Raw genomic sequence first — 24,466 nt, forward strand, 5'->3', positions numbered from 1 at the left:
GGCAGGAAGGGCTAAGTGGAAGCCACTGGAACACTTCCTGTATGCCAAAATTGTCAATCAAAAGCAACGCTGAAGGATGACAGAAGATGCCACCCCCATGTGTGCCCTTTCGGGAATAAGAATTGAGTTAAAAGCACTTGAGAAACAGCAGGTGCCACAGGGTGCTCTCACTCCTCTTTTACTTCCTGAAAGCAGGAGATGAACCCCCAAGTGAAAGATGCCCTCTCTGTCCTGGGAAGAAAGAAATGTTCTTATCACAAGATGGGGAGACAAGGTCGAGGGAAATCTGTACAGACCTTGTTAAAATAATTCTTATCTTCCTTTGGTCCTCCCCCATATTTTAGGTACTTTTCCACAACTGACTGTTCAATCCATAATACAGTTAGGTTTTGCTACTTCTTTGGGTCTTCATTTCTCGTGGAAACTCCTGTGTATGCTTTTCTCTTATCTGTTTTGTGTTATTTCAATCTTCACGCCTAGCCTGAGACCCCAAAAGAGTACAGTTTTGTCCCTCCTGTTACTCTATCTCCCAAGAAACTTTCAAGGCTTCTTCCACCAATTAGGCTATGGGGGAGTGCCTCAGAAACACAGGCAGCACGTGTATCCAAGGCTAATTCCCTCCTAGCACTGGAGACGACCATTACTGGGACAATGGCAGGGACAACCACCAGAGGACTGCTGCCCACAGACAGCTGTGGACTCACAAAAGACCCCTGCTACTTGTGGGCGACAGCAATGAACTCGAATGAGACTGGAATTCTTTTCATTGGCTACTAGGATCAGCTTTTATCAACTTCTTTGGATACATTATATTTTCCCTTAATAGAATGACGCCCTTCAAAGTATGGCAGAAACCAATGGGAGCCATTTATTTTAGACATTTATTCCACGAACAAGTTTTCAAGAAGACATCTAAGTGAACACTGATACAAAACAATGAATCGACATCTATTTGCTCCGGGTCTTGGAATGCATTCAGAGGCAGAGGCTTCCAGTTTCACAAGTTACTCAGACACTCCTTTAGCCAGGGCCGCCCCAGCTCCTCACAGCTGAATCTTATCTGTCACCGGGAGCCAGACCTCCTGACAGGCTTCCTTCACTTCAGCCTACCTGCCACTGGTTATGGAGGTGCTTGGGGGGCTGCCTGCTGTGGATCATGAGGGACTTGCCCTTTCTCCTTCCCGAACAAGCTCCTGGGCTGACTTTGCTGTCACAGCATCCCTTCCCTTTCCTGAGGCATGAGATGGATTTGGTATGGCCGGATGCGGCAGGCACAGGAGAGCTGGGCCAGCAGCCTGGTCTTCTAACACCTTCCGCATCTGTATCACGCTCCACAGCCTCAAGAAACATTAGAGCCACAGCAACTTGGCAATCAAGTTCAACTTCTCTTCAGATGAGGCGCCAAGGCCCAGAGAGGCTATGATGTATCAAACAACGCTCATTAAGTAGTGACAAGACTGAAACTGTCTCTTTCAGCTTCTGGTCTCATACTCATTCCACCAAGGCAGGCTGCCCTGAGTCATTTGTGTGAGGTTTCCCTCTTTTAAAAACTGTTTCTTTCCAGATGAATGAATCAGGTTGAATGCAATAATAACATCACTGGTAAGAACTGGAGGTATCCGTGGCAGTAACAAAGCAAGCCTAGGTGGGACACACGAGCCCAGTTTCCAAAATGCCTTTGATAAGATGACAGTGAAAAGTTGTCAGTCTATGCTGTTTTTCAAAAACAGGATTTGACACAATTTACAAGGAAATAAGACAAAATGAAATAAATATAGGTTGGGGTAGGTGGTTGAGGTGGGCTGTAAGTTTTGTTGAGCTTTCCAGCAGCCAGAAGAGAGAGAGAAAAAGCAGCTTAAGTTACAAAAATCACAGTGTTTGTGATACATACATACAGATCTACACGCATATGTAGATGTGTGTGTGTGTATATATACTGCGCTTAGGATCAGAGCTTTCCTTGGTACTGAGATCTAGATAAAAAAACCTTTTTCTATGAATCTTCATAAAGGCAATGTTATATGATCTAAAAGACACACTGATCAGAACATGATTATTCATTTTGACTTACATGTACCAGATGAAAACAAATAAAATGCAGGGAGACAAGTAGTGTTGGTCTAAAATGGGGGATAGACCTTCCATTTCTTCAGAACAAAGTTCATCAAATTAATGTAACACATTTCCAGACAGCCCATTTACAATTAGGAGTAGAGGTAGGGGAACCCAAATTCCGCCTCAGCTTGCTCCCAGGCATGTAAGAGTTAAATAGAATCAGTTTGTCCCACTAGAGAGGGAAAGGCTCTTGACCCTTTCCTGCCACTGGGGAAGGGCGAGAGATGAAGGTACAGAATATGATTCTGGGCAACCTAGCGAAACTCTTCTGCAGGTGAAGGTGATATTCTCATGACTGAGCTCCTGGCCCTCTGTAGCTGCCATGGTGTAAGTGTCCCCACCTTTTGCTGTGATACTTCCTCTATCAACTGTGAGTTCCTTGAACCCAGGCACCATGCCCCTTCCTTCCTTTTTGTATCCTTCACTGTGGCTAGAACATGGCCTTACATATAACAGTGCTTCATATTTATGAATAAGTCATCTACTTTCCTGAATCATGCTTCCATATAATATCAATCCTGTGTACGCATTACTAAGTGGTTATTTCTATTAATGTGCATCTTCTCTAGAGCTGGAATTCCAGAACATCTACACAATACAAACACAAGCCCACTAGCACCACACACATCTTACTGTGCTATGCATACTACCAACATGGAACTTTACTTAGCATTAGAAATCTTTAACTTAGACGACACAGAAAAATCAACCTACTGAGATGTGAAAAGTCATAACATTTCCAACAAACATAAATCAGAAACATTTATCAATGTTTACCTGAGTCACCTGCCTTCCAACAGGCCACGCCCCATTCTGGCACCACAAATTAGATTTCTTTGTACAGCGCCTACCCTCCTAGGTACTTTGCTGAACAAGTTTCAAAAGACTGAAACATACCAAAAGGAACAGTATCATTTCCAGATGGCTTCAAATAAGAGCATTTGACAAAGAAAGGGAGAGATAAGAGCAAAATAATCACTTACAAACAGCCCTGACTCTGGTTCCCTTCCCATTAAACTTGCGACTTCTCCCTTGCCAAAGCAAAGCCACCCTGGGTTACCTACATACTAGGGGAATAAACACCACTGGCTCCATCCTGAAGCAACTGGCCCTGGAAAATCAAATTTCTGGGTTTTATCTGCAACTTCAAAAGTGAATTAACCATCCCCCATCAGAACTTTTCCTTCAGCGTTTACTGGGTTACTGCTGGGGGTTCTCAAAGAGATTTTTCAGACAAAACAGGTAAATGAGGAAAACAAAAACAGTGTTCTGGATTTCTGGACCGAGGTTTTTATGACTGTTCCCACTTTTCACCCAGTGAGCTCTAGGGTTGTATAAGTTACTTGGGGCACTACAGTTAGGTTTCTGATGCGGTGAACAGGGACTAGAAGCCTCAGGAATGGAGACTGGGAGATTTAACAGCCAGCCCTGAGAGCACTGGTCTAAGCTGAGATGGCCATCTGATCTACAGCAGGCCAAAGGAGTACAACCGGTCTTAGAAATGTTTCAGGTGTCTATTACCTCTTCCCTAGCCCCTTAAAGTTTTAGAAACACTATTATTACACTGCAGTGTGGGGGTGGGAGGTACGAAATATGCCAACATACCAGTCATGTTCTAAATAAGAGCCAGAGAAATTAGAGGATAGAACTAGAACGTGTCTGAAATCCTGCTTTACTTTAGTGAGAGACACCATGAACAGGCCTCCTATTCCATCTGAGGAGGGCATGATAGTTCAGAAGAGGTTGGCAGGTGCACCCAGAACAACTGAGAGGTAAGTGCAGGGCTGCAAGAAACAGTACAAGGACCGGGCATTACTTATAGACCGGAGAAGCAGCAGCCAGGGGATTTAAGTCTTCAGGTACAGAAAAGGATGAGGGGTGATCAATTGCTTCTCACCTCCATGTAGGGCAAGGCATTAGTAACAGGACTTCAGTAACAATACAGGGATTCTGCCCTAGCTATTTGGATCAACTTCTTGACACAAAAAAAGGTACACTGTAACGGACTTCTGAGGAAAGCTATAAAATCTTCACTCTTCTTTTGTGGATCTCTTCAAAACCAAGATGGATTTGATGTAGTTCTGATCAGACTCCTCAAAGTTCTCCCTAAATGTGAAAATCTGTTATCAAGTTGCATCCAGGATCTCATGGAGTAGGTAACAACAACAAAAAAACTTTTGGCATTTTTTATATCCTTGAAAACCACTCTCATCCACATGGAAGGATCTTGAATGTTGCCAGACTTAGCAATCCAGCTGCAGTGGCCTCAACGTCCTGAGGAGTATTTCATTCTGAACTTGGACAATACATCTTCTCCACATTCTTAAAGGAGAAGCTGAGACACACAGAAGAAGAGGAACAGACTGATCAAGTTAGAGGCAGAGGTGAGAACAGGATGAAAGTGTCTAGTTTATTTATATTCTCAAGTTTATCTTGGGAATTACACTTCATAGCTAAGAAAAGATTGCTTCCAAGAATGAGATTAGGGTAAAATGGCTAAAGGGGCATTTAGGAAGAGAAGATCATCATCAAAAAGTTTTCCTAAATTCATCAATCTTTCCCTTATGTGGGTTCTCAGGGCAATACAGAGATGGAGGGTGTGGCAGAGGCTTTTCTCTCACATGAACTTCCCGATGTTTGGTGAGAACAGAACTCTTATTGAAACGTTTGCCACACTGGGCACATCCATAGGGTTTCTCTCCAGTGTGTATTCTCCGATGTTCTCGAAATCTTGTACAGTTACTGAAACTTTTTTCACAGTCCACACATTTGTAGGGATTCTCCCCAGTGTGAACTCTCCGGTGGGCGCTGAAATGAGAACTGTTGGTGAAGCTTTTCCCACACTCTCCACACTGATAGGGCTTCTCACCAGTGTGGGTTCTCTGATGTATAATAAGACTAGAGCTCTGACTAAAGCATTTTCCACACTCTCCGCATCTGTAGGGTTTCTCTCCTGTGTGGATTCTCTGGTGGGCACCAAAATTTGAGGAGTCATTAAAGCTTTTTCCACAGTCAAGACATTTAAAAGGTTTTTCGCCTGTGTGGATTCTTTGGTGTCTGATCAGGCTCCTGCTCCTACCAAAGCACTTCCCACAGACACTACACTTGTAAGGATTCTCCTTGTGGTGGGTCATCCGGCACATCAGACGAGCGCTCCTTCCAAAGCTTTCTCCGTATTTGAGAAGTCTGTAGGGTCTCTTCCCCACAAAAGGCCTCTGATGCACAACAGCTTTCCCTAAATCTCTAGGCTGAGACATCGGCTTTCCCTGTCGAATTCCTTGAAGATTCTCCCATTGTCTTCCTGAGATGCATTCCCTTTTGCGATATTTGCTGGGGTCGGTATTCTGGGAAACAACTCTTTTAGACTTTTCTATTAATGCCCTATGCTGTTCCATGTCCTTATAAACTATCTGTGCTGGATCCTCCTTGATGCTATTTCCAATTTCAAAATCTGAAAAAACAAAAGACAATACAAATTTCATACAAGTCTGATGTTAACCATAAACAACCTGGCTTGCAAGGCTTGATCCGTTTGCTCTCCATACACTTCTCTAACCTCAGACCCTGTGACTCTTCCCTGATTCATTCTGCTGTATTTCTTGCCATTCATAAACAGGCCAATAACAGCCAGCACAGAGTAGGCCTTCAGAAATGGTTCCTGCATTATAATCCAAGCCATCATTCCCCATCCATATCCCAATTAACATGAGGGCAACCTGGCTTATCTCCCTGAAGTTCCACTCTAATTCATCCTATTTTCATAATTTCACCTCTATACTAAAGCACACTACATCACACTGATCTATAGATTAGATTCTGACCAAGTCCAAGTTCCTTGAGGGACTTGAGTAACTAAATTCCTCTACATATCTAATCGTATCCCATCCAAGAGTACCTGTTTCTTCTCAAATGTTCTTCTCACTTTATTTTTCAGGCTGTCCCATAAACCACACTAATTGAAATCTTAATTCTCACTGTTCCCCAAATTGGAATTATTTTCTCACTCTTTTCATCTACATCCCACGTTCACTACATCTTGGATCCAGATTTTCTGTGAAGTTTTCTGGACAGAGAGCATGACATAGTGAAGAGAGACAAGCTTTGGAATTACACGGCTCTGGGTCTGGTCCCATCTTGGTCAGTTATTAACTGTGTGATTTTTGTATTAACTTATTATGGAAAATTCAAACACAGAAAAGTCTGGAGAACAGTATGTATAATGAACTCCCATGAACCACTTACCTACATTTAACTATGGCCTATTCATGGCCAATCCCATTTCATTTCCACTCCCACACACTCCCTGCTCCCTCCATCCAGACTACTTTGCAGCCAGTTCCACACATCACATTATTTCATCCGTAAACATTTCACAAGCTGTGCAACTTAGGCCCAATTCAGGTTGACTTGATTCCCAAACCCTTGTTCTGAAGCATCTACTCTCCTGCCTTGTTTCTATTGCCAGTTTCAACATTACCTTCCTTCCATACATTCAGTGGAAACCACAGATAACTCTCAAGTGCGGAGGCTGTGGCATGGGAAGGGGAAAGGAGGGCAGCCATCAATCAATCTAGTCACTTAAGTAAGAAGCCCTAACAATTCCATCTTTCACTTATTAGTACTTTTCTTGTCACCCAGGCTGGAGTGCAGTGGCATGATTATAGCTCACCACAGCCTTGACCTCCCAGGCTCAAGTGATCCTCCCACCTCAACCTCCCATATTGCTGGGATTACAGGTGCACACCACCACTTCCAGCTAATTTTTTATTTTTTGTAGACATGGGGTCTATGTTGCCCAGGCTGGAGTGCAATGGCACGATCTTGGCTCACTGCAACCTGCGCCTCCCGGGTTTCAAGTGATTCTCCTGCCTCAGCCTTCTGAGTAGCTGGAATTACAGGTGCCCGCCACCACACCCAGCTAATTTTTGTATTTTCAGTAGAGACAGGGTTTTTCCATGTTGGCCAGGCTGGTCTCAAACTCCTGACCCCAGGTGATCCACCCACCTCAACTTCCCAAACTGCTAGGGTTAGAGGTGTGAGCCATCATGCCTGGCCAGGAACTGTTTTATTCACTGCTATATCCTCTGTTCTTCAAATAGCACAGGCACTCAAATATTTGTTGAATGAAGGAATATTCATGAGCTATGTGCAAGATCTACTGATTTTTCAGTAAATCACACTTACTCCTCTCTTGGACTAAAACTCCTTGGTTTTGCACCTTACCATTTGGGCTCTGCAGCAGACCTGGAGGTCCCTGGAATTCTGGCTCTTGCATAATTTCCTCCTCGCTCATTCTCTCACTGCAAGAGTCTTCTATTACTGCCTCCTGTGAGGTCTCTTCAGGTTCCCAGCCTGTAGGTTCCTGGGGTTCAATCTCAATAACCCCTCTTTCTTGCCTTGAAGGTGATGGGACTTCTTCTGGGGTGCTGGGGAAAGGAGCAGGTGCCCGAGAGTTAATCAGGGCATCCATCTCCTTGTAGAACGCGCAGGACTCTAGCACGTGGCCATTTTTCACCTTGCGGTAACTCTTCTGAAGGCTTTTGAACTTGGTTCGGCACTGTTCTGGTGTCCGGAGGAAGCCGCACTCTCGAAGTTGTTCAGCTACAGCCCCATACAATTTGCTCTTCCGATGACAGGCTTGAAGCGCTTCATAAAACCGAGTCTCACGGAGGATATCAAGAAAAGTCTTGGTTTCTTCATAGCCCCAGTGCACACCTGCCATTTGGGGATAAAGTTCACAATGTAAGAAAGAAAAGGAGTCTGTAGCCTCTATACTATATAAATTAAGAAATATAGAGGTAAAAAAAATCCCATTTACAGTGGCAACAAGAACTACAATATGCCTAGGAATAAGCTTTGCAAGAAATGAGAAGGTCTATATAAAAATGTGTAATATCACAAAACTAGAAAAAATGACGAGACACTGTTTATGAATAGGAAGACTCAAGCTGTACAGATATCATTTCTCATATGAATCTATAGTCAAAATCCCAATCAGATTTTTAAAATTGAAATTGGTAAACTAATCTCAAAGCTTATTTGGAAGAATAAAAATGCACTCCCCAAATCTGCCATTGCTACGGTGATTAACTAAATGATTTAGTTCTCTAGAAAGCTCTTTCCAAAGTGGTTAAGAATAATGACTAGAATTTCCAATAGGAAGTTTTCCCCTCAAATTTCCTACCACTTTTGTAACTAGTCTTCCTTAAGAAGCAGAACTATGTTAAGAGTAGTTTTTGGATGTCATTGAATCCTCTACTTTGAGATGAAATGATCTGCATGACAAGACTATGTTCTGCATTTATAACAGAATAAAACTTTTCAGGGCATATCTAAATATAATTTGTAAAACATACTTTTTGTACATTTTGTAATCTATAATAGGAAAAAATCTCTATCCTCTATCTTACTAGGTGGTCTCTTCCAGGCCTATGACTGGATTCCCATATTTGAGACTACCCCAAGAGTCCCAGCCTCATGTTGATGGATTTTCAGATTGGTGAGACCTGTCTAGGCCTAATGCATCTTCCCATCTTAGCAGATGTTTATTTTTTATTTTTTGAGATATAATCTCACTCTGTTGCCCAGGCTGGACTGCAGTGGCACAATCATGGCTCACTGAAGCCTTGAACTCCTGGGCTCAAGCGATCCTCTTGCTTCAGACTCCTGAATAGCTGGGACTACAGGAGTATGCCACCATGTCTGGCTAATTGTTTTATTTTCTGTAGAGAAAGAGTCTCGCTGTGTGCCCAGTTGCTCTAGAACTCCTGGCCTCAAGAGATCCTTCCAGCTCAGTCTCCTAAAGTGTTAGAATTACAGGTATGAACCATCGCATCCAGGCAGATATTTCTTTTGAATGGGTTTAGTCATGAATACGTTCCCTAGCCTGATTTAGTTTTCCATTCTATGTAAGAATTTATAGGCTGGGTGCGGTGGCTCACGCCTGTAATCCCAGCACTCTGGGAGGTCGAGGTGGGTGGATCATTTGAGGTTGGGAGTTTGAGACCAGCCTGACCAACATGGTGAAACCCCGTCTCTACTAAAAATACAAAAATCAGCCAGGTGTGGTGGTGGGTACCTGTAATCCCAGCTACTTAGGAGGCTGAGGCAGGAGAATTGCTTGAACCCACCCAGGAGGAGGAGGTTGCAGTGAGCCGAGATTGCACCACTGCACTCCTGCCTGGGCGACAGAATAAGACACCATCTCCAAAAAAAAAAAAAAAGAATTTATCTCTAGCTGGAGTAAAGAAACATTACTAACAACAGTGATACCAGGCAATGCTGTATTGTATTTTAGCATTTTCACAGTGCCTTCATTTATATTATTCTATTTAACACTAATAACAACCCTATGAGGTATTCTTTTTTTTTCTTTTTTTTTATTGTATTTTATGTTCTAGGGTACGTATGCACAACGTGCAGGTTGTTACATATGTATACATGTGCCATGTTGGTGTGCTGCACCCATTAACTCGTCATTTACATTAGGTATATCTCCTAATGCTATCCCTCCTCCCTCCCCCCACCCCACAACAGGCTCCAGTGTGTGTGATGTTCCCCTTACTATGTCCAAGTGATCTCATTGTTCAGTTCCCACCAGAACTCAAACAAATTTACGTGAAAAAAACAAGCAACCCCATCAAAAAATGGGCAAAGGATATGAACAGACACTTCTCAAAAGAAGACATTTATGTAGCCAACAGACACATGAAAAAATGCTCATCATCACTAGCCATCAGAGAAATGCAAATCAAAACCACAATGAGATACCATCTCACACCAGTAAGAATGGCAATCATTAAAAAGTCAGGAAACAACAGGTGCTAGAGAGGATGTGAAGAAACAGGAACACTTTTACACTGTTGGTGGGACTGTAAACTAGTTCAATAATTGTGGAAGACAGTGTGGCGATTCCTCAAAGATCTAGAACTAGAAATACCATTTGACCTAGCCATCCCATTACTGGGTATATACCCAAAGGATTATAAATCATGCTGCTATAAAGACACATGCACACGTATGTTTATTGTAGCACTATTCACAACAGCGAAAACTTGGAACCAACCCAAATATCCATCAGTGACAGACTGGATTAAGAAAATATGGCCCTATGAGGTATTCTTACTCATATTTTACAGATGAGAAAATTGAAACTCAAAAGTAGTTACATGATGTGTCTACTGTCGCACAGTTATTAACTGGCGATTTAATTCTGCATCTCTCAGTGACGAAATATTTAATACCAGCTCTCTTTTGCAAGGTGTATCTGTCTGCCTTTTTAATTTTAATGTCTCTGTATTATATTTAAGATGGCTCTCTTATAAGCAATCAATGTCTGATAATCTCAGTCCTTTAAGTTTGGAATTAATTATATATTTGGATTTATATCTTATTTTTTTCCATCTGACTCATCTATTTTGTATTCTTTTTTCTCTCCTTTCTCGTCTTCTAATTTTAGATTACGCAAAACAGGTTTATTTCATTTTTAATGAAAACCTGTTGAAACTGTTACACAATTTTGTACTGGTTATTTTAGATAATGTAATAATGCATGCTTGACTTATTATAATCCAATACAATTGACTGCTTTATGTCAATTATCAGATAATACTAGATCCTTAGAACCCTTTAACTCCATTTGTCTTCCTTCCACGAGGACCCAAACACTCAAAATCCATGCTGTGCTCTAAAGTGAAAACGATTCCTCCATGGCCGCTTGGAGCTATTACTCTCTGACTGCAATAGGGGTAGCAGCAAGCACCTGAGAGTACTTCAGTGATGTGGCCACACCACAGTGAAAGTGGTGAGGTGTGTGTGACAGCACCCCCCTGGGTTTGGTTACTTCTGGTCTACTCCTTTTTCCACAAGATCACACATCTGTTTTCTTACCAGAGAAACAAAGCACAATTCTTACCACTGAGGTTCTGAAATAAGACAGGGGCACCATGGATTTCAGACTTGCGGATAAATTCAACGCCTATTTCATCACCATCAGAATCTTCTGCGGCTTCCTCCTCCTCCTCCACCAAGCTGATGTGTTCCTTACCACTGATGGCAATTCTCTTCAGTCTGGGGAGAGGTATCATCTCCTTTGGCTTATCAGTGGACGAAGCATGGGTTGCAGGGTTCAACAAAGCATCCATGTCCTCAAAGAAGGCGCAGGGTTCTAGCATGTGGCCATTTCTCACCTTTCGATAGCTTTTCTGGAGACTTTTGAACTTGGTTCGACACTGTTCTGGGGTTCGAAGGAAGCCACATTCTCGCAACCATTCAGCCACAGCACCATATACCTGGCTATTTCGGGGACAGGCCTGAAGTGTTTCATAAAAGCGAGACTCTCTGAGAATTGCCAGGAAAGTCTTTGTTTCCTCATAGCTCCAATGGACACCTGCTATCTTTTCATCTTCTAAACCCCACTGCTGCTGCTCTCTCCATGTTTTTCCTGTACTCCTTGCAGGGACCTGAATAGCATGAACTGACTTTTCCTTGACGTAGTTGCTTCGTAGGATACTTCTCTTGTTAGAGGAATGCAGACCTAGAGTCCATGGCTCCTTTCTCTGTTCCAACTGGGTTATCTTGTTAGATGTAGATGCTGTACTTCCTATAGTAAAAGAAACATATTTCATGGTAGACATATAAGTCATTACTGCATGCCTCAATCTTCTGCTGTCACATGCTCTCCTGGGCCACTTGTTCACACCCAAACCTTTCTCAGCTGTGACACTGCACATTTATTTTTACATGACTTCCTTGGTACAAACACCTACTAACTTAACATGATCATTTTACTTCTCATGTATGTACCATTTCTTTTCGTAGCTAGTTCTTAAAAGAAAACCTTTAAGGGTAAGAATATACGTTTTTAATCTTTGATTCCCTCTCAGTAGCCAATGTTGTGTTAGGTTCAGGGTATGCTTCTACTCAGTATTTGTTACTTGTAAAATAAAGTGAATCTTTTCCCCACATTCCCCTCCATGCCCACCCCAACATATATACATATATATGTACTGGGACTACAAGAGATGAAAAGTCAAGAATTTTTTGTTAAACTGTATTACAAATCTATAGTAATCAAAACAGTATGGTACTGGTATGAAAACAGACACAAAGACCAGTGGAACAGAATAGAGATCCCAGAAAGCAGTCCATGCATATATGGCTAAATAATCTTTGACAGAGTGTCAAGAACACATCACTAGGAAAAGGTCATCTTTTCAACAAATGGTGCTGGGAAAACTGGATATACAGATGCAAAAGAATGAAACTGGACCCCTCTCTTACACGACTCACAAAAACGAACTCAAAATGGATTAAGCCTTAAATGTAAGACCTGAAACCATAAATCTCCTAGAAGAAAACACAGGGGACAAAGCTCCTTGACAGTGGTCTTGGCAATAATTTTTTTGGATATGACATCAAAGCACAGGCAATGAAAGCAAAAATAAATCAGTGGGACTATATCAAACTACAAAGCTTCTGTACAGCAAAAAAAATCTAGTCCAAAACAACAACAACAACAAAAAGTCAACAAAGTGATGAAAAAATCTATGGAATAGAAGATTTGCAAACCACTCATCTGCTAAGGGGTCAATATCCAAAATATACAAGGAACTCCTACAATTCAATACCAAAATAACAACAACAAACAAACAATCTCATTAAAAAATAAGCCAAAGACATGAATAGATATCTTCCCAAAGAAGACATACAAATGGCAAATACGTACATGAAAAGGTGCTCAACATCGCTAATCATCAGGGAAATGCAAATCGAAGCCACAATGAGATATCACTTCATACCTTTCAGAATGGCTATCATCAAGGAGACAAAAATAAGAAATGTTGGTGAGAAGAAAATGAAACCTCTGAATACTGTTGGCGGAGTTGTGAATTGGGAAGTCATTATGGAAAACAGTACAGAGGTTCCATAGAGAACTAAAAATAGAATTACCATATGATCCAGCAATTCTGCTACTGGGTATATATGCAAAAATATTAAAATTAGTAGGCCAAAGAGGCACTACCACGTTCACTGCAGCATTATTCACATATAGCTAAGATACGGAAGCAACCAGGAGGCTGAATGGATAAAGAAAATGTGGTCTATATACACAAAAGAATACTATTCCGCCTTAAGAAGAAAATTCTGCCTTTTGCAACGACATGGATGAACATGGAGGACATATGTTAACTAAGGTAAGCCAGGTACAGAAAAGACATATGTCGCATGATCTCACTTTCTTGGCAGAATCTAAAAATGTCCAACTCATAGAAGTAGAGAGTAAAAGATGGTTACCAGAAGCTGGGGGAAGAGGAGGAAGGAATGGGGAAAGTGGAGATTTGATCAAAGGGTACAAAATTTCAGTTAGATGGGAGGAATAAACTTTAGTAACCTATTACACAGATTTAGTAATCTATTATATAGTGTCTATAATATGTAGTAATGCTTTGTCTATTTCAAAATTGCTAAAAGAGTAGATTTTCTTTTATTTTAGAGGCAGAGTCTCGCTCTGTTACCCAGGCTGGAATGCAGTGGCACAATCTCAATCTGCCTATGCCTCCTGGGTTCAAGCGATTCTCCTGCCTCAACCTCCCAAGTAGCTGGGATTACAGGTGCCCACCACCACACCCAGTTAATTTTTGTATTTTTAGTAGAGATATTGTTTTGCCATGTTGGCTAGGCTGGTCTCGAACTCCTGACCTCAGGTGATCCACCTGCCTTGGCTTCCAAAAGTGCTGAGATGACAGGCATGAGCCACTGTGACTGGTCTAAAAGAGTAGATTTTAGATATTTTCACCATGGGAAAATAAGTATGTAAAGTGATAAATTTTTTTCTTTTTTTTTTTCTTTTTTAGACAAATTCTCCCTCTGTCCCTCAGGTTGGAGTGCAGTGGCAGGATCTCAGCTCACTGCAACCTCTGCCTCCTAGGTTCAAGCAATTCTCCTGCCTCAGCCTCCCGAGTAGCTGGGACTACAGGTGCACACTGCCATGCCCGGGTAATTTTTGTATTTTCAGTAGAGACGGGGTTTCACTATGTTGGCCAGGCTTGTCTTGAACTCCTGACCTTGTAATCCACCCACCTTGGCCTCCCAAAATGCTGGGATTACAGGCATGAGCCACCACACCATGCTGAGGTGATGGATTTGTTAATTAGCTTGATTTAATCATTCCCCAAAGTAAACATGTATCAAAACATCACATTGTACCCCATAAATATATACAATTCTCTGTCAATTAAAAAAAGACAAATAACAAGGTTTTGGAGAAAAGGGAATCGTCGTGCACTACTGGTGGGAATGTAAACAGGTACAGCCATTATGGAAAACATTAGGGAGGCTCCTCAAAATATCAAAACTACAATATGATCCAGCAATCTCACTTATGGTATATATCCCAAGTAGACAAAATCAGCATCTTGAAGAGAGAGCCATACTCCCGTGTTCACAGTTCACAGTGAATAGTCACTGGACTATTCACAATAGTCCAGACATGGAAACAACCCAAGAATCTGCTGACAAATGAATACTGAAAATGTGAAAATACAGAAAAAAAAAATATATATATATATAATGGAGTACTAGTCAGTCAAAAAAAAGGAGAAGTCTGGGCACAGTAGCTCAATGCCTATAATCCCAGCACTTTGGGAGGCCAAGGTAGGTGGATTACAAGGTCAGGAGTTCGAGACCAGCCTGGTCAACATAGTGAAACCCTGTCTCTACTAAAAATACAAAAATTAGCCGGGCATGGTGGCATGCACCTGTAGTCCCAGCTACTTGGGAGGATGAGGCAGGAGAACTGCTTGAACCTGGGAGGCAGAGGTTGCAGTGAGCCGAGATTACACCACTGCACTCCAGCCTGGGTGAGAGCAAGACCCTGTCTCAAAAAAAAAAAAAAAAGGGAAATCCTGCCATTTGTGACAACACAGATGAACTTGGAGGGCATTGTGCTAAGTGAAATAAACCAGACACAGGAAGACAAATATGATCTCACTTACATGTGAAATCTAAAATGCTGAACTTAGAGAAAGCGAGAAGAGAACAGTGGTTGCCAGAGGCTTAGGTAAGGGAAGATGTTGGTCAAAGGGTATAAGCTTTCAGTTATATGATTAATAAATTCTAATTATACAGCATGATGGTTACAGTTAATAATATTATAGTGTATACCTGAAATTTACTGAGAGTGTAGATCTTAAGTGTTCTCAACACACAAGTACATAACCATGTAAGGTGATGGATGTGTTAACTCAAACGTGGTTGTTATTTTACAACATATATGTACAAAAAATCATCAAGTTGCAATATGATATTCTTAAATATACACAATTTTATTTGCATATACATACATATATATATTTTTTGAGATGGAGTTTCGATCTTGTTGCCCATGCTGGAGTGCAACGGTGTGATCTCAGCTCACTGTAATCTCCGCCTCCTGGGTTCAAGCTATTCTCCTGCCTCAGCCTCCCAAGTAGCTGGGATTACAGGCATGTTCCACCATGTCAAGCTAATTTTGTATTTTTAGTAGAGATGGGGCTTCACCATGTTGGTCAGGCTGGTGTTGAATTCCTGACCTCAAATGATCCATCTGCTTTGACTTCCCAAAGTGCTGGGATTACAGGCATGAGCCACTGTGCCTGGCCTTATTTGCATATATTTAATAAATATTAAATTTATTTGTACCCCAGTAAAGCCAAAAAAAATTAGGTAGAAGAACCTAATTTTCAAACAAAAACTTACAGGAACCCACAAATACATACATCAAAGAAATAAAATTGACTTGTTTTGCTTAAGGAGGTTGAGGGTGGGTGGGCAAAGAAAGCCTTATAGCTTATTATAGAGCTTTGTGGTCCTGAGACACATCAAAGATGTCTTTCTCCTCAAAAGAGATTGAGATCCACTCTTCTATTACATGAAGGGAAAGATAATCTGTGACTTCACATTTGAAAATTATTGGTACAGATATATTTTCATAAGTATTTATTGAAAACAAAATATTTCATTAATAACGTATTTCATTTAAAAAAAGAACTTCTGAAGACATTTTGGTGAGGTTAATAGGAAAGAGCTGTTAAGAACAGAAGGCAAATTGAGAATGTGCCAGCTTACAATACAAAAGAGATGAACATGTCGTAATTTGAATCCTAGCTACATTGCTTCCTTCACTTTTTGATCAGGGGAAGTTCCTTAAGCTCTCTAAGCCTCAGTTTCCTATGGAATAATACCATTTACTGTACTATACCATTTTATATAATACAAATATGACATTCATATGTAACTCCTCTCCAATGTTTTAATCACTAAATTATTATTATTTTTTTACTGGAAGAAGGAATGGGTGAGGGAAGAGAACCTGGCTAAGTAATTACACTAGACAATCCTTAGAGATCCTTTAAGTGTTAACATTTATATCTGACTATCTTCTAATCAGTAGAAATGAATACATTAGAAAGCCCCAAGTCTTATATTTGGAAAGGGAAGGAATCCTTACCCAGGGAGACCATGTTCCCAACATTCTCCTTCCTGAAATCCCGGTAGAGGTCCCTGTGGGCAGGAATCTGATGCACACTCTTTTTGTAGGAAAAGCCTCTGGCCACGTGGACATCTTTCACTGGTTCCTGTAATGACACTAACACCAATGACTACCAAGATAACTGCACAGGTCTTCAAAGGATGAACAATCATGGATGAGGCAGAGAAGGACCCTAAACAAGAACTGAAATCGACGAACAAGTGGATAGTTTGTGCCAAATGAAGCAGAAGAGAAAGAATCATAAGATGACAAGATAAGCAAGATGATCCAGCAAGGAGTCTCATTACTCAGAAGACTGGGTCCCATCTTTTTGGGAAAAGGAGTAACGGGGAAAAAGTCTCTTGTGGAGAGTATAAAAATTTGAGGACAGTGAAGGCACAGAAAAGCATTGTGCCTAAATACCCTAGTAAGGAAGGCCAGAGAAGACAATTATGGCAGGGCATGGTGGCTCACACCTGTAATCTCAGCACTTTGGGAGGCCAGGGTGGGCGGGTCACTTGAAGTCAGGAGTTTGAGACCAGCCTGGGCAACATGGTGAAACCCCGTCTCTACTAAAAATATGAAAACTTAGCCAGGTGTGGTGGCATGCACCTGCGGTCCCAGCTACTCAGGAGGCTGAGGGAGGAGAATTGCTTGAACCCGGGAGGCAGAGGTGGTTGCAGTGAGCTGGTATTGTGCCACTGTACTCCAGCGTGGGTGACAGAGTGAGACTCCATCTCAAAGAAAAAAAAAGACAATTACAATGTACCTGGGACCCAGCAGGAAGCCGTGTGGTTGTCACTTCCTGATCTAGGGTATTCCATTCATCAGCAAGGGCAGGAACCCAGGGAGAAGGCCGAGCTGTAAGAATAGAAAGAAACGATTAGTAATCTGGTCTTCGACCCTTTAATTCATGCTGTCTCTCGTTTTAAGAGAAGAGTATGTATTGAAACACCAACAAATATAAATTCACCATTTTCTCTGTGAGTTGAGAACAATGCCCAGAACCACAGTACCCTAAAGCTGGGATCATAACCTCAAATTCTTTCTGGGGGTAAGCAAGTAAAGTACAAGATGAAGGGGACCAGGTAAGGACTGTGGGAACTGGAGAGCACACATCTGATTGAAAGGGCACCGCCAATGCTCAGGTCCCACTCACGTCTCAGTGTGAGACTATGGCTGTGGTTCCTCCCCTCCTTCCCTTCCCCCCTCTTCTCTTTCCCTTCCTTTCCCTTCCTCCCCCTCTCTCTCTCTCTCTCAGAGTCTCTCTCTCTCAACCATGGACATTTGCAATGCATTCCATCATAATATAAATTTGGGGAGGCATAAAAAAGTACAGTAGTACCGAATCTTGCCTCTCAGTGAAGAGCTGTGTAAGTCAGACACACTTGAGGTTTAAAAATAATTGTGCCATTCTGGGGGAAAGGAAACTAACATTTATTGAGCACTATTATGCACTGGCTCCTTTACGCTGCCTCATTTAATCTGCACTAATGGCCTTGTTACTTCCCTTTTAAAGATGAGAGGACTGGGTGCAGTGGCTCACGCCTGTAATTCCAGCACTTTGGGAGGCCAAGGCGGGCAGATCACCTGACATCAGGAGTTCAAGAGCACCCTGGCCAACATGGTGAAACCCCGTCTCTACTAAAAACACAAAAATTAGCCAGGTGTGATGTAACACGCCTGTAATCCCAGCTACTCAGGAGACTGAGGCACGAGAATCGCTTGAACCTGCGAGGCGGAGGTTCCGGTGAGTCGAGTTTGTGCCATTGCACTCTAACCTGGAGCAAGACTCACCTCAAAGAAAAAATAAAATAAAATAAAATAAATAAAATAAAATAAATAAAATAAAATAAAATAAAATAAAATAAAATAAAGATGAGAGAGTGCAAAGTCTGAGAAGTATCCTGACCAAGGCCTCATACGTTAAAAAAAAAAAAAAAATGGCAGAGCTAGGTTTTGAATCGAGGTCTGTCTGCCTCTAAAGCCTAAGCTCTTAGTCTCTGTGCATTCATGTTCCTTTTCATATTATTTGCCCAAGTTCACAGACAGAGGGTGGCAGAGACAAGATATAAACAGAAGACTTCTGACGGCAGGTCCAGTGATGTTTCCCTTCCTCTCTTTAAGGCTGAGATGAAGCCACAGTTCAGGAGATAGAGAGATCACTGTGGACTGGGAAGGACAAGGTATTCATTGCCTAGTATTTGACCTGATTCATTAATGTGCAAGGCAGCTATGAATGTCAGCGGTCCCTCCTCTGCAAAGTCTGAACTGTTTAACCCTCTCGTATGCCACTTCTGTGATGCCTTGTGAGTCGAACTTCAAACACAAATGTCTTGTTCCCTTTCAAACAGCTTTTTGACTTGTTTAGTCAGCCAAGAGCACATACACATGGCAGGACTGAAAAACACAAGATTACTGTAGTGCCTCGGCCTCCCAAAATGTTGGGATTATGATGTGAGTCACTGTGTCTAGCTGTGGAGAGTTTAAATACCACCACAAGATCTCATAGCTGGTCCAGGCAATCTGTTTCCCCAGTTTGGATCTTTTTTTTTTTTTGGAGACACAGTCTCGCTCTGTCACCCAGGCTGGAATACAATGGTGTGATCACGGCTCACTGCAGCCTCAACCTCCTGGGCTCAAGCAATCCTCCTGACTCAGTCTTCTGAGTAGCTGAGACCACAGGTGCATGCCATCACACTCGGCTAATTTTTTTTTTTTTTTTTTTTTTTTTTGCAATTTTGTAGAGACTGGGTTTTCCCACGTTTCCCAGACTCAGTTTCCAACTTTATGATACCTTTTCACTTATATTGCACATGTTCCTAATTCTTGAAGTGAATGAAATCTTTCTCCTTAAATACTCTATTTTGAATATGTATCTGGGAGGCCCTCCATTGGGCATTCGCAGCGTTGGGGGTACCATGGAAATCTGCCCCAGCCTCTGCACTGGGCATGCTCCAAGTCTTCCCTCTTACCATTCTTCGGTAAGGGCCGACGTTCTCGCTTTCGGTTCAGCTGTTCCTGGTGTACTGAGTGGAGGCTTCCAGCTTCCTCCCGAGACACCATCCTGGGTTGGGTCTCCACCTGCTCTGGCTGGAAGTCTGCCACCTCCCACGCTGCTCCAAGTAGGGCATGCTTCTCCGGGTGCATGGGACTGCTGACCTGAGAAATGAAGTCAATACCATAAGAGGGAGTGAAACAGGCCCATATCAGGGCGAAATTCTCCTAGGAAAGACATCAAAGAAGGACAGAGACATGAGAAGGAATGAAAATTCCACTCCATTCCCAATGGAGTATCTGAGAGCGCTGGGCTAAGAGTACTGTCCAGCAGTCTGGGTGTAAGGTAACAGAAGAGCATTCTTTTTTCTGAAACAGAGTTTCGCTCTTGTTGCCCAGGCTGGAGTGCAATGGCACGATCTTGGCTCACTGCAACCTCCACCTCCCAGGTTCAAGCAATTCTCCTGCCTCAGCCTCCCAAGTAGCTGGTATTACAGGCATGCACCAATACACCTGGCTAACTTTGTATTTTTTTAGTAGAGATGGGGTTTCACTATGTTGGTCAGGCTGGTCTCGAATTCCTGACCTCAGGTGATCAACCCGCCTCAGCCTCCCAAAGTGCTGGGATTACAAATGTGAGCCACCACGCCCAGCCAGAGTAATCTTTATTACTAAACAGAAGGGGAAATCTGTCAGGAGTGAAAGAGCCTCTTTGTTGCTAGAATAGATATTATTTGACTCTTTATATTTGTTAAATTCGCAAAGAAGTAAAAGTTACCAGGACATGAATATATTCACTAGTGAAATGAAAACTTCCAAAATTAATATCCACATCGATCTGTCTATCCCTGACGAACACAGGAAACTGCTGATAGATCTATACACAATGCAAGTCTGGTGCAAGGTGAAACTGCAAATCTTGCAAATACTGCAGGATTTCACGAGGTTCATGAAAGGGAGGTTGAAGAACAACTAGAAGAGCATGCAAGCCACTGAGAAATGAAGATGTGGCAGTTAGACTGGAGGAGAGTGACAGAAATGACAGCATGAGAGCACTTCAGAAGACACTGAGTGGAATAGTAAATGCTTGGAGACAGCTCTGGGATAACGAATGAAGTCTTTTTATTTATTTATTTATTTTTAAAGGGGGAACAGAATAGCCTTTTTTGATCAAAATGCGTAAGTGAACCTCTATGACGCAAAACCATGTTGTTCTCTTATATTGTTTTGTTGCAAACATGCCAAAGATGACGATAAATGCTTAGGTGAATAATGTCTGGTTTCCATTGCAAAATAATATTTCAACCAAAGCTTTTACTTTTGTATTTCATATGAAACTCTGATCCCCTTTTAAGTGGATTCACTTAAAGTGAAAAGATCCCCTTACAGGGTCTTTTATTAGTACCATTTATCTTTCTCTGAAAAGCACTTCTTTCTACAATACATCCTGCCCACAAGCCTTTCCCATTCCCTTTTTTCTAAGTACAAACATTTGGAAAATCATCTCTCACCTGCTGCCTTAGTCTTCCAGTCTCTTTTTCCAAATGCACTACCAGGGCCACCGCTTCCTCTCCACTTTGCGGACACTGCTTCTGTGCCCAAGCCTGAATCTTCTCGGGTAAAATGGTGAGAAACTGCTCAATCACCAGCAGCTCAAGTATTTGCTCCTTGGAACGCATTTCTGGCTTCAGCCACCGGCAGCAAAGTTCCCAGAGTTTACTGAAAGCTTCATGGGGTCCGGTCACATCCTCGTAACAGAATTGCCTGAAGCATTTGCGGAAGGTCTCACAGCTATCCAATCCTTCCAGAATGGGCTCTGATGCCCACTCGGGGTCCTTTTCCATCTTCATTATTAGGCATCCCTCAACCTCCAGGGGCGAGTCGATCTGAGAGTCGAGGGCTACAGCCATGCTGCAGCCCAGGGGTCAATTTCACGTCTAGCTCAAGGTGGGGACCCAAAGAAGACGCCAAGCGCTCCCTGCTTAATCTTCCTGGGAGTGTGGTAAGGTAGGGAGGTAAAAACGGCCAGGTCAGCAGGAACAGGGTATTCCAGGCTGATTAATCAAATCTATGCCAGGCCCTTGAAAAGGTGAATGTATACCCTAAGATGCAAAAGCCCGGCCTTTTCTCCAAACAAGATGTGACCCCGAAATGTGGTTTTCCAGGGTGCATCCCTCTTAGTGCAAAGTCGGAAACCGGGACGCTGGAGGACTGGTAGAAAAATGAAGCTGGTTGAGGAAAGGCTGGGCGGAGGCGGACAGCCGGGCCAGGAGGGGGTGTGTCCGCTACTCCAGGGTCGGGCTCCGAGAGGCGAGGCCCCGAGTGGGTGGGGCCGGATGTGCAGGCCCCGCCCGGCGCCAGAGTCCGGGCTCGGGTCACGGCAGCATGCCCAGGCCGCTGCGGGTGCCGCTGGGGCCTGGCGGAGTCCGAGAGCGGCGCCGGGCTCTTTCGGGCCCACTACTGCCCCAACCGTCCTCAGGAAACCTCTGCCCACTGAGGAAAGGCCGCAAAAACAGTTCCGCTCGGAGGGGAGAAGAGCCGCAGGCCGAAGCTAGGCCTCGCAGGGGGCAGCGGCCGCCTCCTTGCGTTCGGCCTCGTCCACTCGGCCCGCGGAGAGCGCGGGGGGCGCTGGGAGCCGCAGCCACGCATGCGCCGCCTGCCACCAAGCGCCGCGGGGCCCGCGCGAGGCGTCCTCGCGGGCGAGGGGTTGGGGGAGGGGGCCCGTGTGGAGGACTCTCGCGAGAGCGCGCTGCGCGCCGACTGGGTGCTGAGAGTCCTCCCGTAGCGGAGGGACACAGAGGGACTCTAGGCCATCTGCCATCGCGAACAGTATGGGAGCGGGAGGCGAGTGCCGCTTCAGGCGGAGAATCCAGGCGGTGGCGGGACCTCCCTGAGGCGGAGTTGCCGCCACCGAGGCCTGGCTGCCGGGGAAGAAGAGCACGGGAGCGCGGACTCGTGTGGCTGGCGGAGGGACACGGAGTTGCGGCGGAGGGATTTGGGCCGTGTTCCTGGACCAGGGCCGCGGTCGGGGCTGGAGTGGGTCACCAGACTCCGTGGGACTTTCTTGCCCTGGCGGAGGCGCACGTGTGGCCTTCGTCTTGTATGCGGAGGGATCTGTGCGTGGCTCCAGGTCTTTCCCGGCGCTGTCCCAGCTCAGTGCTTTCTTGTTGCCCCTGGTTGCCTCTGGCGTTGGGGAGGTGGATGTGGTCGAGCTTGAGGAGAAGCGGGCAGAGGGGTCTCGGGGCCAGCGTTCCGCCAGCCAGGCCCGAGCTTGCTCCCTCATGGTGCTGCCCCTGTCCCCGATTTCATAGACCGGCTTTCCTTCTCTTGAGCACCTACTATGTGCCAGGCTGCGCTTTGCGTGCTTGGCAGAGGCAACAGTGTCACCAGGGGGTGCTGGTTTCTCCCCAAGGGGCTTTTGTCTGTCCCTTGTTGCAGAGCTAGCGCATGAGACCAAGTGTGAGTGTCAGGCCGTTCAGCCTTCAGTGGCCATGGAATTGGAGAAGTGGAAGCGTAGCTCGCAAGTCAAGCTCTCAGCTCTTGAAAACTGAGAAGTTACAGGTAATAGGGAGTGTTGACGAAAAGTAAAACTGAAATATTTGAAGAGATTGATTCTGGACCAAATACGAGTCACCGTGGCCCGTGACACAGCCCTCAGGAGGGCCTGAGAACATGTGTCGAAGGTGGTCGGGGTGCAGCTAGTTTTTATACGTTTCAGGGAGGCGTGAGACATCAATCAAATACATTAAAGAAATACATGGGTTTGGTCCAGGAAGGCAGGACAACTCAAAGGGGTGGGGGTCGGGGTGGGGGCTTCCAGGCTATAGGTAAATTTAAACATTTTGTACTTGACAATTGGTTGAGTTTGTCTAAAGACCTGGGATTGATAGAAAGGAAATGTACAGGTTAAGATAAAAGTGGAGACCAAAGTTCTTTTGAAGTCTTATGGTGGCTGCCTTTAGAGATAATAGATGATAAATGTTTCCTATTCAGATCTTCAAAAGGTGTTAGACTTTTAGTTAATCTGTTTAGGATTGGGAGGGCCTGGAAGAAAAAGATCTAGCTATGTTAATAGATGTTCTTTACAGAGGCACATTTTCCCCCACAAAGGATAGGTTTTGGGGGAAAATGCTGTCCTTTATGGAAGAAATTGCAAAATAAGGCAAAGAAACATGTTTTGGGGTAAAATATTTTGACTTTCTTCTTTGTCACGTAATGTTATGCCAGAGGCAGATTGGAAAGTAAGTCATCATATATAGGGTTAAATAAAACCCATCTGATGAGAATTTATGGTTTGTAGGGCATGACTCCCCAAATCCCTTAGATAGGAATTTGGGCAGGATTTAGAAAATCAGAGTTTAGGCCGGGCGTGGTGGCTTACGCCTGTAATCCCAGCATTTTGGGAGGCCAAGGCAGGTGGATCACTTGAGGTGAGAAGTTCAAGACCAGCCTGGCCAACATGGTGGAACCCCGTCTCTATTAAAAATACAAAAATTAACTGGGCATGGTGGTACACACCTGTGATTCCAGCTGCTCGGGAGGCTGAGGGAGGCTGAGGTGTGAGAATCGCCTGAACCCGGGAGGCAGAGGTTGCAGTGAGCCGAGTTAGTGCCACCACACTCCAGCTTGGGTGACAAATTGAGACTAGGTCAAAAACAAAACAAAACAGAAAACAAAAAACATACAAAGCAGAGCTTAGTCCTCAGGTGTCCTTAATGAAGGGGCTAGGCATTAAGAGCAAGGCAAGGAGGCAGAAGGAACGCTTGGGCCCGGGAATTGGAGACCAGCTTGGGCAACATGGCAAGACCCCTGTCTCTAAAAAAGTAAAAAATAAAAAAATAAGAA

General features: G+C 43.7%; 1 protein-coding gene across 1 annotated transcript; it reads right to left on the reverse strand.

The window, feature by feature from the left end:
* Positions 1-863: 863 nt before the first annotated feature.
* ZKSCAN2 (zinc finger with KRAB and SCAN domains 2) lies at positions 864-22,251 on the reverse strand. Its single transcript, XM_007988315.3, has 7 exons — positions 21,133-22,251; positions 19,600-19,786; positions 17,394-17,485; positions 16,604-16,730; positions 11,030-11,716; positions 7,339-7,830; positions 864-5,566 (listed from the first exon to the last, which is right to left on the reverse strand). Exons 1-7 carry the CDS (start codon positions 21,529-21,531, stop codon positions 4,644-4,646), a joined length of 2,907 nt encoding a protein of 968 aa, XP_007986506.3. The 5' UTR covers positions 21,532-22,251; the 3' UTR covers positions 864-4,643.
* Positions 22,252-24,466: the final 2,215 nt, after the last annotated feature.

This window comes from Chlorocebus sabaeus, chromosome 5, assembly GCF_047675955.1.
Source record: "Chlorocebus sabaeus isolate Y175 chromosome 5, mChlSab1.0.hap1, whole genome shotgun sequence".
NCBI lineage: Eukaryota > Metazoa > Chordata > Mammalia > Primates > Cercopithecidae > Chlorocebus > Chlorocebus sabaeus.

Bases quoted from the DNA above. Each gene is read 5' to 3' on its own strand.
- ZKSCAN2 (XM_007988315.3), bottom strand. From the start codon at position 21,531: ATGGCTGTAGCCCTCGACTCTCAGATCGACTCGCCCCTGGAGGTTGAG. The intron at 16,731-17,393 runs GTACATTGTAAT...GTGTCATTACAG, and splicing joins GGCTTCCTGCTGGGTCCCAG to GAACCAGTGAAAGATGTCCA. The intron at 11,717-16,603 runs GTAAGGATTCCT...CTTTTACTATAG, and splicing joins TGGGAACATGGTCTCCCTGG to GAAGTACAGCATCTACATCT.